The sequence below is a fragment of the Struthio camelus genome, chromosome 4 (genome assembly GCF_040807025.1).
Source record: "Struthio camelus isolate bStrCam1 chromosome 4, bStrCam1.hap1, whole genome shotgun sequence".
Classification (NCBI taxonomy): Eukaryota; Metazoa; Chordata; class Aves; order Struthioniformes; family Struthionidae; genus Struthio; species Struthio camelus.
Window position 1 is genome coordinate 50,574,319 of NC_090945.1, and position 16,423 is coordinate 50,590,741.

Consider the following 16,423-nt stretch of genomic DNA (forward strand, 5'->3'; position numbering starts at 1 on the left):
TCACATCTCATTATGGAATTTTGAGCAAGCTGTTCACTTACTGACGTGCACGTAACTATCCCAAGTAATATTCCTGCATACACAACTTTGACCTTAATGTCAGATACTTAAAACATTCTCTTTCAAGGAAAAAATCCTTATCTTTGTGAAGCCTTTGTCTGAGAATTATAAATATTTGTTTTTGGAAGAACAACTCTGCATTTTTTTTTTGTTTTATTGGCTATTGCAAAATAAACTTGCTCAAACAAACTTACTTTCCGAAATGTAGTATTGTAGTACCAGGAATATTATCTTCAGCTCTGTCTTTGAATTTTTTTTTCCTCTCCAGGGTAAACCTACTCATTAAAATTCAGGAGACTGAAAATTCTAAATGAGCAAGCATATGGTGCTGCAACATATGCACACACGTGTGTGTGTGTATATACATACACATATATACATATACATATGAATGAACAACTTGCCAAACAAGCGATTTCCTTTTTGAGTTTTCTACACCATGATATTTGAGAAGACATATAGTGGAAAATACTTTTTTTAAGTATAGGAAGGTCTCTGCTTGGTGAAAATTGACAGGGGTAGCAATTCTGGAATAGTCATTTCAGTAACGTTTTGCTTTTTCTAGAGTAAATCTGTATTTTCTAAACAGAGCATTCATTCTGGACTAAAATACCTTCAAATGGAGTTGTCTCAGAATAGTTAGTCGGCTTACTCACACAGGCAGTTACCCACACCTCCACGTTCTGAAATTATTGTATACGCTTTTTAAAATGCAGGGTCACGTTTAGCTTGTTTTATGACTGTCTACCTATATAAAAGGTGTTAACTCATGTAATCATTGTATTGTTTTGTGCGTGTAGCTTTGAGACACAAAAAGAAAATGTCTGATTATTTTTATTGCCGACAAATTCAATCTGCTGTTGATCAGTTTTGTCCTTGTCCTGCAGTCACAAGGACAGGGCATCTGTAGGCCACCTTTTATGACTCTGCAGGCTACGTTTGGTCTTGGGGCTGCACGTTGAGCAATCCTCACTTAAAACCTACAAGGCAATTACCTGCAACATGCTCGAAGATGAGACCTTCCAATCTTGTCAGATTATTCGGTGGCTGCTGGTGGTGCTCTTAAAACGCAATCACATCATTACATTCTTCTAAAAAAACAACATAACTGCATTTATCCTATTTGATCGCTGACCCATGAGAATCCTGCTTGATGCTCTTCATCCTTCTTCACAAAAAGGGACACCTCTGAAAGCCAGCACTTCTTATCTTGTGTAAATAACTGTGAAAGTGGAGGTGTGTTAAAGCACAACAGCAGTAAGTGGCCACAGATAGGGACAGGTGTTGACCATTTGAGGAGAGAGAAGGTATTGATTTGCTTCGTTGTATGCCTCATATCTTTGTGGAAAAGAGCAGGTGGCTACAAACACGGATGTGTGTGTGTGCCTGTAGCTATAGTTAGCTGTTTGGAGAGAGAGCCCCTGTTGGGGTTATTGGAAAACCACCTGTGTATAAAGCTTCTCTACTTTAATCTTTTTTTTCGCTGCACTTGGGTTTACATGATGTCTCTGCTTGCTTTGTGTACGTGTAAGAAATAACTTTCTTGGTAGAAACACAAAAGCTTATCGGGTTTATAACTGGAGAAGGGATTGCCAGCATGATATCTCCGTGTGTGTGTGTGTGTGTCTGTGTCTGTCTGCTTTTAACAGCATCAGTAATCCTGTAGACATTGCCAATTTAGGATTCTGCAGGGTTAGTTTTGTAGGATACTTTCTAGTATCCTCTTTTTGTTTCCGTGTTTTCAGTTTATGTGATATTAGCACTAAAAAGGGTTGTTGAAAAACTGTTAATTACTATGGGAAATTGTTATTAACCAGACCCTATCCTTATCAGCTTCTGCTGTTACCAAGCATGTTTTCAAATCTCTGGTTCAGAGAGTGCCTCCTCTTAACAGTGCCGTACCACTACAGTTTAAAGCAATCACGCTGGTTTTGCTGCAGTTTATTTTTCCTCTTGTCTTTGTCCACAAGCTCCCACTTTTTTTCCCTGCTCCGTGTGCCTGTGTAGGCTCTCACAGTGAAGCAATTCAGAGAACTGAAGTGCCAGGAAACTAACCCAGAGATTGACCTTTTTTCCTCTTTTTTCAAAAATTCTGAAGTAAATATTTTGCACTTAAATACTTAAGTACTGAATATTACTTTTTGTCATCTATGTAGATTTGTAGTATGTAACTTGCAAAGAAAATGCAGTATGGTGCACGGTTTGCATTTTGGTTTCAGGCTTTTCATGAACATGTCTTATGAGAACATCAATTTTTCTACTTAGTATAGATTTAATAGAAGCACGTTCATTATAGATTTAAAAGAAGCACGTTCATTGTACATCTTCAAAATGTGTTGAACCAAGCCAGGAAATGCTAATAATAAGATTGGACGTTCAGTATGAATTCCTCTTAATCTTAAAGCCTACCGTTGAACTGATCACATCACATCCGTTCTGCCTTATACAGCACTGCAACGCGTCAGATTCTTTGCTGCGTTCGTTCTATGCAAGTTTTTGTTCTGTGTGGCTCCTTGAGCTGAAGTGGTTGATCTAATGCCATGTACAAGTTAAGGGCCTGTTCTAGCCTACTCATTTAGATTACCTGTGCAGTCAGCCGACAGAAGCAGACACCTCAAAAAGGCGATTCTGTCCCATGTATCTGAGGCACCTATTGTAGCTGAAATGAAGTGCCCTCTGAAGGTGGCCGCCTGCTTCTGATGACCGTAGTAGAAAGTTAGAATTGGATCTGATGCTTAACAGTGATCTGAATAGAGCTGGGTGATAACGATTTTGAGAATTAATGTTCTGGTAGCGCAATTACAGTGGAGAAAACGTTAAAAGCTCTTTTCATAGAGGAAAAGGGGATAGAGAACCACAATAAAACGTGAATAGCGTATGGCTGTAAATTAATGAAGTTGGGGAGGATTGAAAAATATGTAATACCTAACATTGCTTTTAGTTTCTATTCCGAAATGCAAACATTTTAACATGTCATTTTCAAACTTTTTACTGATCCAGTTATTTCCAGATGCAAAAATATGGGTGAAAGATTTTTTTTTTTTTTGAGTTTTAGGATGTGTTCTTAATTCAACATTTAAGACGTAGGAATGATCTAACATATAGCATTCCTTATGCAACTTAATTTCCGGTTTTGCAATTGGTCACTTAAATACTGTTTCTCGCACACACGCTGCTGTGGCAAAGAAAAACTTCAGTAAAATCAGCATCTGCCTAATAACCAAAGACAAACTGTGATCTCAAATAACAAGATGAAAACACTTGTTAAAAAGCAAGCACTACCGAAGCTAGATTTTTTAGAGTTTGTTCAACTAATTTAAAACAAAACTGGACTTGTCAGAGTATTCAGGGTACGTAATCTGAGTTTTAGTGCGTTGTCCTCCCCCCCCCCCGACTTTCCTTGGTATAGACTTCTACAACTGTGCGTTACAGGCAAAGAAACAATTTAGTTCTGAGCAGGTTTCAACAGAGCTCTATTCAAATCCTTTTTCTTTTTCCTGTAAAGAAACAACACAAATAGAAGATCCCAGGAAACAATGGAGGCAAGAACAAGAGAGAATGTTAAAAGATTATCTTACAGTAGCCCAGGATGCTCTCAGTACTCAGAAAGAACTGTACCAGGTGAAAGAACAGAGGCTAGCACTTGCACTGGATGAGTATGTACGATTGAATGATGCCTACAAAGAAAAATCAAGCTCTCGTACAAGCTGTAAGTACAGTAGAAAATACAATGTAACTTTTTTGATCTGTGCCTTGCAGGGGATCCTGTTTCACTTTAAGATGAGTTTTCAAGGTCTGCTATGAACATCTTGTACTCTGACTTTTTTAGAGATAGCATCCCTACTTTTTTCTTTTTTTTCTTTTTTTCTTTTTTTCTTTCTTTTTATTTTAATATAAAGATGTTCTGCTGGAGAGAACTCTCATCTGCCTGATACAATTGCACTGCTTTGAGCTATGATTTAGAGCAGTGGACTTGGGAATCTATTTTGTCATGCAGTTCGTCAGAACAAAATTCCACCAAGTCTAGGTTCAAAGTAAATAGGATCTCTTGTACTTCATGGCTGCGTGGCAAAATGACCCTATTGTGTTGACAGGTAGCTGCAATAGACCAAGCAGGGAATTTGTTTGCTCCCAGGAACAGCATGCAATAATTTTGCACCCTGTGTACAGTGGTCAGGGATGAACTAGAGGTACATCTAATAGTATTGGGCGAGGAATTAGTACACAGTAAAGTGCTTTCAGGGCCTGTGTTTGGTTCACTGGCAAAGCATCTTTCTTAAAGTTGGTTAGTGTGATAAAAGCCACATATACAACTCAGGAAGAACTGAGCAGCAGACCTCGCAGGCTTCTGAATAAACCTGCCTTTGCTTTTCAGAAGTCTCCTTAGAAATTAGACCTTCCAGGAAAAGGTGCTTCCATGATGCCTCAGCTAGAAGAATGGGAATAGAAAACAAGGGAAAGCTGGAGAAAATGAGATGCTGCCTTTAGATTCTGTCATAGGCAAAAAGAGAGAGAAACCAAAGAGTGGTAGGAGAAAACAGAAGGAGATTTGGTTATTCATTTATTGCTGTGCTGCTCTTTAATAAGGATACATATTTTGATGTTTCTGCACTTTTACATTTGTAGATTTTAGATCAATAGGAACGCTTCAAACAAGGGACTAATTGATGATTTGAAAATAGTTAAATATTTGTCTTTTTTAGTATTCTCAGGCTCCTCATCAAGTACAAAGTATGACCCTGACATTCTGAAGGCTGAAATCTCCACTACCAGATTAAGGGTGAGAGTGCTTAATTTAGATTCATTTGAATTCTTTGTGCAAAGTTTGTGACTGTAAGAGTACAAAGCTTGAACTAGCAGGGGTATCTTTTTTGCTGATATTGAAATGTCTCAATATTCTCATTAAATACTATTGAAGGGTTTTTAATAAATTCTTAAAGCTGTCTCTCTTACTTTTAGGTAACACATTTGGATGAAGCTTAGAAATATTCTCCTTAGATGTGGGTTTAAGTAAATCTGATAACTGTTCTTACTTTTATGCTTTTATTTTTTTTAAAGGAAGAGTAAAAATAATTAGATAGAAAAGTAGTAGACCAAGATGAGCTGCAGCTAGATGACTGTTTTACACAATTTTCTGTGAGAATGGCACCACTAGCTACATGAACTGCTTCATAAATTTGTGTTGGTTTAAAAAACACTTCTTGACAGTAGCATGAAAAGCTTTCTCTGTTTTGTCAAAATTTAAGAGTTCAGACCAAGACTGTACCACCTTTTTTAAATTGCTAATGTATCAAAAAATCCATTATTTGGTCAGCTCTGTTCAGCAGGGTTACTAATGCAGACTTCATATTACGGGCATTGCATTTGGTTATCTCTTGATACATAAAAGAATTTTGATTTACAGTTTAGTCTCTAGTGAATTAATTTTAAATTAGGAGAAAATTATGTGGAAGACATTTAAAATCTATATAGGGAGTTCATTTATTTAAGCTATGGCATACAATACTCTGTGGATAGTCTGGGCTCTCTATGGTTACTAATGAAAAAAATTAGATCAGACCATGCAGGTTAAAAAGGCAGCACCTCATAGCTTATTTCTTAAATGAGGGCTGGGATAAAGATCTTGCATGCGTAGAGGCAGCACAAGAGCTATTTAGCTCTTTCATTGCCCCCTCCTGGATTCTGCACGGAGCAGCACTCACAGAAGCCTCAGAGAGTAACACCCCTCTTCGCGTACAGTAGGAATTATGATTAGGAGTATAAACAATTAATGACTGAAAGAAATTGTGGAATAGCTCATTAAAAATTTTTAAAGGGACTTAAATTAGTGATGGAATGCATTGTAAAACTGGTGTCCAGATGTTGCCCCTCCCATCACTGCTTGTACGACCTGTCCGTCCTTGCCAATCTCAGCTTGCAGTCCCTTATTTTTTAAGCACAAGGAAAGGTGGCCAGTGAGAAAACTCATTTCAGCAGTGAGGAGCTGGGAGGAAGATCTTGTAAGTTGAGGAGGGAGAGTCAAAGGCGATAAGGAAGCCGGCCTGACAGGAGCAGGAACGGTAGAGGAATGAGAAGCAAGGGCGAGGGCTTCGTTCTAAAATGAGTGGAAGAGGAACAGATGTTCCCTTTGGCAAGTGGATCACTGTTGAATTTAGGAAGTTAACAGTGTTGTTGAAAAACAAAACATACAACAAAATATAACTATAGTCACTTCAGAGTCAAAGAGAGGAAAATTCAGACATGGTCCTATGTTCAGTTTTTCCCATTACTTTCCTCTGGTTAGCTCCCAACTCAGCCTCATCAGAGTCAGCTCTTGGCTACAAATCTACAGATTGTCCATTCACTGAGGAGAGAGGCAGTTGTGTTAATCATAGTAATTCATTTTTTGAAGGTGTCTTGCTCTCTCTGTTGCTTGTTGGAGTTAAGGAGCCTCCCCCTGCTGGTTCTCAACACCTAATTTATTGTCATTGCAAAGTCCAAGTTATGAACATGCCTAAAATAGGTGACCTGAATCTTGTCTGCAGAATTTAGAAGGGTGCAGTCCAAGAATATCTGTATCAGCATAAAGTGTCATCCAAACCCACTGGATATGAAAATCATTGATATAACAAAAAGTGGAGCCCTGTGATGCTAGGGCTGGAAAGTGGTTTTCAAGGAGGATGGCAAGAGAGGTATGACTGTATTATTGTAGTTTGCCCTTACTTGAATGTTGGAGGATGCTTTGCTCATGTGCAGACTTTTGGCATTCTACAGTATATGCATGCACGGACTTGATGGGAAGCAAAGTTAGTCATTAGCAAGTTGCTAGCCAGCTAGTTAGAATCTCCACATTGTTTAGTGAGCTATTAGGTCAGATGTACTAAATCTGTTTCTCTCTCACACTGGCTGAGGCTTAACGGCTGTATCAAGTTAATGGTGGCCTGAGGGGAGAAATCCAGCATTTGAGGAAGTTCTGAAATGGCCTTTGGCCTTTTCCTTTTTACCTCTGCCTAATATATGCATACAGAACTTTTTGGATACATGAATTACCTATTGCACAGTATATCATGCAGAACATAGGACAGAAATATGACAGTCATTAAATGAAATAAGCGAAGGAAAAAAGGTCTTTTTCAAGAAGATTGTAATTGCAGGACCTGGTCCTGGTCCCGCAGTGGACATTGAGCAGGGCTATGTGGAGTCTGAATTACTCATCAGTAAGATAATCCAAACAATACAAAGCATATATGATCATAATATGTATTATGCATATACAATAAGTAGGGGTAGAACCTTTATATAATAGTGCGCTGCTTATTTTATTCCATTAGTGCTTGAATGCTGGGGGTAGAAGGGGTTAGCACAGAAGCCTTGAAGATAAGATTTCAATGCAGAGGGAAAGGTTGATGTTGAAGAAGTAGGGAATTCAAAGCTTAAACGTGAAGGAAGGCTTCGAGATGCAGCCAGAAGAAGGAACCAGAGGCCTGTCAGGCAGGAGACCGAGGAAGAAATGCAGAAGCTCTAGGAAAGGGGTGAAGCATAAAACAAGTGCAAAGATGTGAAAAAACAGGGAATTTTATAAAAGTCTTGAAGGAGAAGACAAGGAGCACAAGAATAGTTTAATATAAATATGGTGCGGTAAACACCGTCTATATTATCATGTAGGTCACATCCTTATAGGATAATATACTTAACTCACATTTCTTGATAATGAAATGATGATGAATTACAGCAGAGGACACTCAGAAGATGATTTCGAGGAAAACATAAAGGTGTGAGAGATCCAGTCCTCAGTTGAAATCAAGTGTGTCATCTGCAATTACTATACATTCACATTTCTAATTTTAAGTTTAGCCATTCTGTGTTTATAGGAAAATTTGGGGCTTCATTTACGTCTTAAGCATTGTGTAGAACCCAGAGGTGATATTCTGTCAGTCGTCTGGAATACCTGAGAGAGATCGTTCTGAGGGTTTAAAATTTTCATTTAGTTCCGCTTAACTGCACGAAAGTGTCATGCTACTCGAGGAAGAAATAGTTAATGAGAACTGAATGTGTAGTTAGAAGTTGCTTATTTATTATGCTAAATTTCCAGTATGACCAAAAAAAAAAAAAGTGAAGCAGTTAGTGATGATAGTTTCCAGTATCCTGAAGCTAACCTGTAATTTAGGTAGTGAATTTTGCTTTGGAGAAGGTAGAGATTTGAAAGCATTCTATTCTTGTCACAAAAAGTCATTAGCCAAAAGCTGCAAACTGAAATGCCTAAGTATCATTCCTAAACACATATGTGGAGACCCAAATTAGTGGGCTTTTTTAGACATACGAAGCATTTTGAGTCTTTCTGAAGCCTACGTAGCAGCTCGTGGTGCTCAGTACTTTTAGTCACCTGACGTGTTGGGAATCTCACATTTTCTGATTGGAGAACAGGACAGAGTGGAAAATCTAAGGGGCATTGGATGCAAGAACTCTGAGACAAATTTTGAGATTGATGTCGGTCATTAAAGTGATAAAATTCTTAAATCTTAATGTAGTATATTTTTCATAGGAGTAGATATCTTAAGACAAATATGTAAGCAAGCAGAATGTTAGAGCAGGAATTTCACAGCCGGAGGTGAGAGCAGAGGACTTCCAATTTATTTTTTTTTTTGTTTTAACGTTACTAATTGGAACGTTAAAGAACCTAACAAGATCTGGCTAGTGTGTAGAGCGCAAAGGAGGCAGATGCAGGTGTATAAATGCCAAAATTTGGGACTCCGTATTTCATGTAGGCATTTCTGTTACCATGTGTAAACTGAAGATAAATTTTAATTTGCATTAGAAAAACACAAGGTTTTCAAAGGTGGTCCAGAAACTTTATTTTAGTACCTTTAGGAAGTGTGTTATAAAATTAAATGGAGGAATTTTTTTTTTTTTAACATTGATTCATAAATATTTTGTGTAGGGTGCTCATATCTGTTAGCATTTGAAACAGGAATTTTAAGATTAAAAAAGAAAAAAAAAGCCTGCAAATTTAGGGAAGTAGGGAGTAGGCCAAAGATATTTCTATTAAATAAATACTTATATTTGCAATCCAAATGTGTTTTGTGATTGTCTTTTTTGAATTAATGTACATTATATACTTAGGGATGCAGTGTATGTAAGGTTTTATAAGACAGGATAATTCTTAGGAAAAAAAGGAGTGCATGCTTTGTCTTTTCCAGTGTAAAGGACTGAGAGCTTCCTGGAATGAAAAAATGAACATATAACAAGCTTAAAAATAAACAGGAACGTCCCTGTAGGACAGTTGGAATGCATGCTTAACAAGTGAGAAGTAAATTACTTGTTAAAGTTCTCTCAGGTTTAATAACGCAGTGTGGTATCAATACAAATAAGGAATGTGATTTAATCTGCTTGTGTCCCTTTAATACTAAAGCATGTTGCCCATAGACATCAGGAAGAGAACAGATTTTTTTTTTTTTAATATGTGTCAGTAGAGCAATTTACAGTCTTTTTTTCTCATCTGATGTAGAGAATACATTAATTGTTCAAAGCCATGTGTTTTGCCATTTAACAAGAGGAATTTTCTAAGTCTTGCTTTGATTTAACACACAAGGTTAAGAAGCTGAAGAGGGAACTCTCTCAGATGAAGCAAGAGCTGCTGTACAAAGAACAGGGCTTTGAAACACTGCAACAGTGAGTATAAGAAAATAGTCGAAACTGACTTAAGTCAGTCTCCCGATTTCTGTTTTGTCATAGGATTGAATACATCTTATGTGAGTTAATTATTGGGAAAAAACCGAGACTCTAATAACCCTTTTTTGCCGTTAGGAAACAGGAAATCTGTAGAAATGGCAAACCTATTATGCGAATGAAAACATGAGATAAATCTATTCCCTCTCTTGTTTTTTTCCATGAAGTCACATATGTTGCAGAAAGAGTGTCAGTAGTTAAGGGTCCCTGGGAAGAATTTGGCTGCTTTGCATATTCCATTAAAAAAGAAAAAAGTCTTAAAAGTCTTTCTTTCCTCTTCCTTCCTCCCTACCTCTGCACTCAAGAAAGAGAGAAGAGGGTGCTGCTCTGAGGTATACGAGGTGCACAACTGTGCCAAGTTTGAAATGAGTCACAATCTGAGGATTAAAGGAGACCTGACTTTCTTTGTTCTAGTTGCTGGGATGCCTGGGTGCCAAAGGTCTGATGCTGAAGCTAGTGAGCCTTCTGGTTATTTAACCAGCTGGATTATTAGAGACTGACTTTTTTTAGTCTGAGCGCTCCCCACTGCTCCTGACTTACAAAGTTGGGCCCTACAACGTTAAACGTTACTCCATTACGTTTCACTAGAGGGAATAGGGTGGTTATTCGCTACGTCGGAAAACTTGCTAACGTGTGTTTTGCCTCAACAATGAGAACAGAGATTTACTAATAATAATTGTTTACTGTATTGTGGTATGTATAGTACCCATACATTCAGGGTACATTTACATGGTGCACTTAGTATGCTAGTTTCAGTAGCAGAAGCAATGTTGCAGCATTATAACGTAGTATTGTCTGGATGCATTTACCCTTCTCTTAGGGTCTTCTCTGTATGGTAGTGTACAGTCGCATAAGTAATAATCTTTCCCCTGGAGAGCATACAGTCTATATAGAGAAGGCAGACAAAAGGTGGGAGAAGGGAGGTATATTTCTGTCTTGTAGGTAGAGTACCAAAATACAGAGGATGCTGAGGATGACAGAGAGAGTCTGTGTTTGGAGCTGAAAGACTGGGGTTTAGTTCCCAGCTCTGACCAAGATGTGTTGTAGGCTATTTTAATAGATCGGTTCTACACAGTAGGATTTCTCTGAAACAGACAAAAAAAATCTTGTGTGGGAAATGGCTAGAAAAGATAGTTGCTCTATGAGTTCTATCGTAACTAGATATGTCGAGAACGACCAAATAATTTCTCTGGTATGCAGAGTTTGAAGTCAGTCGGGAACTGAAAGCCCTCAGCACCTTAGGATGATGTCAGTCAAGTCCCTGTCCACCTTCATTTTGACTAAAACTGAAATGTGGGATTTTTTTGTTATATAAAGGCTAGTAAAAGGTGAGAAAAGGGGGAGAAAAGAATAATTGCTTGATTTTATTTAACCATAAATAGACTTCATTCAAAGCAAAGCTCAGAGAAGAGGAAAGAAGACATTGATTCTAAAGCTTAAAGCAGTAAAAACCCATGCTGCTGTCCCAGGATTAAAGGTTAGCCAACCATGCTGGTTTTATTATATTAATTCAACAATGAAGTATTGTTTTAAAGCAGCTTGCTCACAAGCCATTTTGATAGGAATCCAAAGCATGTTTCAGAAACTGTCAACAGCATTCCACAGGAACACAATAGACGTTTGTTGTAAAAACTCAGTCAGCCACTTTTGAACAGTACTAATCCCATTAATTTAGAACAGGAAGATGGAATATCTTATATATCTGATATCCTTCCTGTCCATCTTAATTATATACAGAATAAAGCAGTTGCAATTTGAATGTGGCACATCATATTACTAGGCAGCATGTGGTGTATTACCCAACTGTTCATTCATGACCCCAACTGTTGGCACATCCTGTATCTCTTTGACCTTAGAAACCTGATAACTTACCAAAAATTGAATGTTGTTGGGCAATATATAATTGCTTACCTATGAAAGAGTTTGAGGAACTTGCAAGTTTGAAAAAAACTTGAGTAGGAATTTGAGTGCTAAATCATACAGGTTTTCTTGTGCAAATGCAGATTGCTTTTACACAAAAACTGACATGTGGAAAAAGGGAATAAGATACGCTCACACCTTTTAAAAACTACTTTAGAACATTGCTATGTTGTATACAAAATTGGAAGAAAAATAGAGCACCCTGTTACAAGGATTTTTGTCTAAGTTTGCTCTTGCAGGGGATGCTCAAGTTCACTTCTGATCATTAAAGTGTTTGTTCATTCCTCACAATGTTAATGTCTTCAGCTGAAGATGATGGATGATAAAAACAGAAAACCAATTTCATTAGAAAAGAATATATTCTGTACTAGGTGCTAGACTTCTGTGAAGATGCCTGTTGTTTTTAATTTTGTGAAGCACAGCTGCAGTCATTTGTGTGATGCTATGAAATACTCAGTTAAACACATTTATCCCGTCCCTAATTTATAAGCTCTACTTTTTGAAGAAAAACGTGGAAAGACAACAATGAAATATCTTTTTGTCACTGACTTTGGGGGCTTTTAAAAATCATGGATGTTCCAGGAATGTACGAGGTACAGTATTAATTGTCCAGAGATTGTATGGGTAAGAGAGAGCCTGTTGCCTGTGTAAGCAGAAGAGCTGTTCTGGACTGTTAATGCTTAGGATTAGGGTAAAAAAAAGGTTACATTTCTTCTCTATGAGGCTGATTAGCACCGAAAAGCTTACTTGTTTGTCAAATGCCACATTGTGTTTCTGGGTAGGGAATTAATAATACATTCTGCCTCTGTAGGCATCATTAACAGTTAATAGTGTGAAAATTGTAGCCAAAAGCTGCTTCTATATTGCAGAGAGTTAAGGTGTGGATGGGAATTTTGGTAGTTTTGTCTGCGGAACTGCTGTGTTCCTGGTAGCATCGGTAGGAATCTTGCTTTAGGGTAGTGTTCTCTGCTCCTACTGTCTTTATGACTGGATCAGCTAAAATTGCGTGTGGAGTCTCTGTCTTTGGTAAAACACCTAGTAAGTTCAGCCCAGATGGTTTTAAGGCCAACAGAAGTTTTTTCTACAAAATTTCCTGAAGTCTGGAAAACTCATGCACTAGATGCTGTGTGTGACCGACAGCTTGACGTTTTTGCCCAGGATTATGTGGTAAATACTGTAATGGAGACCTCACTGTCCTTTTTCCTCTTTGCGTGACCATGAAAGGAAGCAGTATTTGTTATCTTCTTCCCTCTTTTCTCTAACTATGCTTCTACCTGAAATAGAGCAGCAGAGATGTTAATTTTATTTTCTGTGCCTAGTATTACATTTTTTTTGTTTCCCCACAGAATTGACCAAAAAATGTCTGGAGGCCAGAGTGGGTATGAGCTCTGCGAGGCCAAAGCCATTCTGAGTGAACTGAAGTCCATCAGAAAGGCCATAAGTTCAGGGGAGAGAGAAAAACAGGATTTAATGAAGGTATTTTGTAGGGTTGATGTAAGTTTTATGTGGATTTGTTTTATCATAAGTAACTTTAATTATGCTAAATACTTCACGTTTTTTACTTTTATTTAGGGGAATCGCAAAACTCTTCATAAGCTAAATCAGTATTAAAAGCAATTTTTAGGTGGAGAAAGCGAAGCTTGTTACTTTCCTAACTCAAAAAGCCACTGAGGGACAGTCAGTTTGAGAGCGCTGATATCTAAACTTGTAGATAAGGTACAACGCATATGTTAACCTTATACTGTCACATGTGTTGGTGATCCTTAGTGTCACCTGCCAACTGTTTGGTTGAAAGGATAATTTCCTTAATGTAAACTGAAAACAGTGTTTTTACATTGGGGTCTTTTATGTAAACATTTTTTGAGAGAAACTGTTTGGCAAGTGTTGCTACTAGTGATTGTAGGCAGTGTAAAGTACAAAGCAGATGTAACACCACCACATTCTCTGTTTCCTGGGCAGAGTCTTGCCAAGCTGAGAGAGAAATTCAGTCTTGACCAGACCATTGGGAGATCTGAACCAGACTTGAGTTCCAGCTCTGTAAGCTCTCAGCTGTCTTTTTCTAGACAAACTCTGGATACAGGGTCTCAGACTGACATTTCTGGTGAGGTGAGCTTTTTTCATTTTGTCAAGTGCAAAGAGGAATTGAATCGCAATGCTGCAGTTAATGGGATTTGAATCAAATGCTTATTTACTATTACAGATAGGGGTCAGGGTGTGTGTGTACGTATGCATATACGTATACACACACATTTAATTGAAAATCTCCTAGTATTAATTATCTAATTTTGGCCATAAATTTTAAATCAGGATTCAGAGGACGTTTGGCATGAAACATTTATGGCAATCTGATCTAATCAAACAATTCCGCTGCAATAAAAATCAATTTTTAAGTAGATGATGATTTTTGGTTCTGTTCGTAGGAGCAGTTGCACCTTACAAAGTCTAATCTGAAATGAAGATATTTTTAACTTTCAGGAAGAAGATCTCAGAACTTAACTGTTCAATTTCATTTCAAGCAGCTAAAAACAGTTAATGGAACAACCAGATCGGTGGTCTATTAAAATGCCTCTGTTTCACTGATCTATGTATTACAGTATATATACAGTCACAGAAAAAAGCTGTGCTGATTTTCAGTACTCTCCCTGAAGTTTTGTGAGCTTAATGTATATGGAAGAGCTTGTACTAGGCCTCCCAAACAAAGAGATGACCTTGTATGTGTGTTTAGCAATTTTATTGAAGCCTTGCTTTGAAATACACTGGCTTAATCCTAAATTCTGAGTTCATTGGAATTCAAAGTAGATCAAAATTCTGGGTGAAATCAATGCAAGACACCTTTGAAAATGCACTTGCTTTACCGTGATGGAATATGAACAGTTGGTAGTATGATAGTTGAAAATAGATAAACTGTATCAGAAGAGCACATCACGGTATTTTGTGCATCTGAGTAGCTTCCTACCTTGATCTTTAAGAGTCAGCAAGTGTATGGCTGCAACTGGATGTGTTTTTATTTTTTAAATAGTATTTTTTCTACTCTCTGCATTTGCTTTGTATTGTTGATTCACTTAACAGTTTTACACAGTAATAAGGCTGATTTTTTTTTTCTCAACAGGTTGGAGCAAGAAGTAAATCAAATTTAGCTGAAAAGGTCAGACTAAGTCTTCAATATGAAGAGGCAAAAAGAAGGTAATAGGGTTAGTTGCTTTGTTAAATTACAGTCTGAGTTGGGAGGTTTCAGGTCTTTGCAGCACTAACGTTGTGCTTGCAGTGACATCTAGTGGACCAGCTCTCTGAATGAACTGTAGGTAATATTGCAAAACGTTTCTTCAGTATGCAGGAGACTTTCAGGAGTCGTTGGTACTTTTGAATAGCAGATTTTACATTTAATACTAAGTTTCATATATTAAGAAATAAAATGCAGACAGTGACAAGTTGACGACAGTTCCAGGATTAAGGGAACGGACTAAACTGGCTTTCCACTGAAAGGAGTTGCCAAGCCATTTATGCCCATTTAAATCCTTATTTGGGATCATCATCTCAGCTTATGCCACTGATGGCTCTTCAGTTTTAGAGTTGCTTCAGAGTTCCAGTGTGGATTTGGTAGGCTTAAATAATCTCTTTTTCCCCAGGGACCTTGGATAATTTAAATACTTGTTATCATTGTGAGGTTGGTTTTTTTTAATGATTTTTAACCTGAAGAGAGAAGAAATTGGAAACTGCCCCACTGATAAATGTGTAATGCCTTTCAAATAAGCTCTGTAGTCGTTGCTCATGAAGGCAGTGCTGTTCTAGTGAATTGCCACAGCTCCAGAGAACGGGCATCAGAAAGCAGAACGTTCTGCGTTAGAATTCCATGCCTACTGATGCTTCAGAAGAATAGTGCCGCATAATTCTGAGAGAGTTTTTTTTTCTCTATTTAAAAAAAAAAAAAGTATAGGTAGGTCCTGCACCTAGGCAGGAACAATCCCATGCACCAGTACAGGCTGGGGGTTGACCTGCTGGAAAGTAGCTCTGCAGAGAAGGACCTGGGAGTGCTGGTGGATAACAAGTTAAACATGAGGCAGCAGTGTGCCCTTGTGGCCAAGAAGGCCAATGGTCTCCTGGGGTGCATTAGGCAAGAGTGTTGCCAGCAGGTGGAGGGAGGTGATCCTGCCGCTCTCCTCAGCCCTGGGGAGGCCTCACCTGGAGTACTGTGTGCAGTTCTGGGCTCCCCAGTCCAAGAGAGACATGTCACTCCTGGAGAGAGCCCAGCGGAGGGCTACCAAGATGATTAGAGGGCTGGAGCACCTCTCCTAGGAAGAAAGGCTGAGAGAGCTGGGCCTGTTCAGCCTGGAGAAGAGAAGATTGAGAGGGGATCTCATCAATGTGTGTAAGTATCTGAAGGGGGAGTGTCAAGAGGATGAGGCCAGCCTCTTCTCCGTGGTGCCCAGCGACAGGACAAGAGGCAATGGGCAGAAACTGAAGCACAGGAAGTTCCGTCTGAACCTGAGGAAAAACTTCTTCACTGTGAGGGTGACAGAGCACTGGACCAGGTTGCCCAGAGAGGTAGTGGAGTCTCCTTCGCTGGAGATATTCAAAAGCCGTCTGGATGTGATCCTGGGCAATCTGCTCTAGAGGTCCCTGCTTGAGCAGGGAGGTTGGACTAGATGATCTCCAGAGGTCCCATCCAACCTAAACGATTCTGTGATTCTGTGATTCTATGTCTTTGTTACTAATGTTTTAGCTGTGTTGTTTTTTTCTA

At 38.4% G+C, this 16,423-nt stretch overlaps 1 protein-coding gene across 4 annotated transcripts in view; it reads left to right on the forward strand.

The window, feature by feature from the left end:
• The window catches only part of WWC2 (WW and C2 domain containing 2), a 109,907-nt gene that overhangs the window by 51,884 nt on the left and 41,600 nt on the right, over positions 1–16,423 (forward strand). For all 4 annotated transcript variants that reach the window (XM_068942573.1, XM_068942575.1, XM_068942576.1 and 1 more), the window contains exons 3-8: positions 3,566–3,769; positions 4,764–4,840; positions 9,629–9,708; positions 13,032–13,161; positions 13,645–13,791; positions 14,795–14,868. In XM_068942573.1, the coding sequence (XP_068798674.1) occupies positions 3,566–3,769; positions 4,764–4,840; positions 9,629–9,708; positions 13,032–13,161; positions 13,645–13,791; positions 14,795–14,868 (712 nt within the window). The remainder of the gene's footprint in view (positions 1–3,565; positions 3,770–4,763; positions 4,841–9,628; positions 9,709–13,031; positions 13,162–13,644; positions 13,792–14,794; positions 14,869–16,423) is intronic.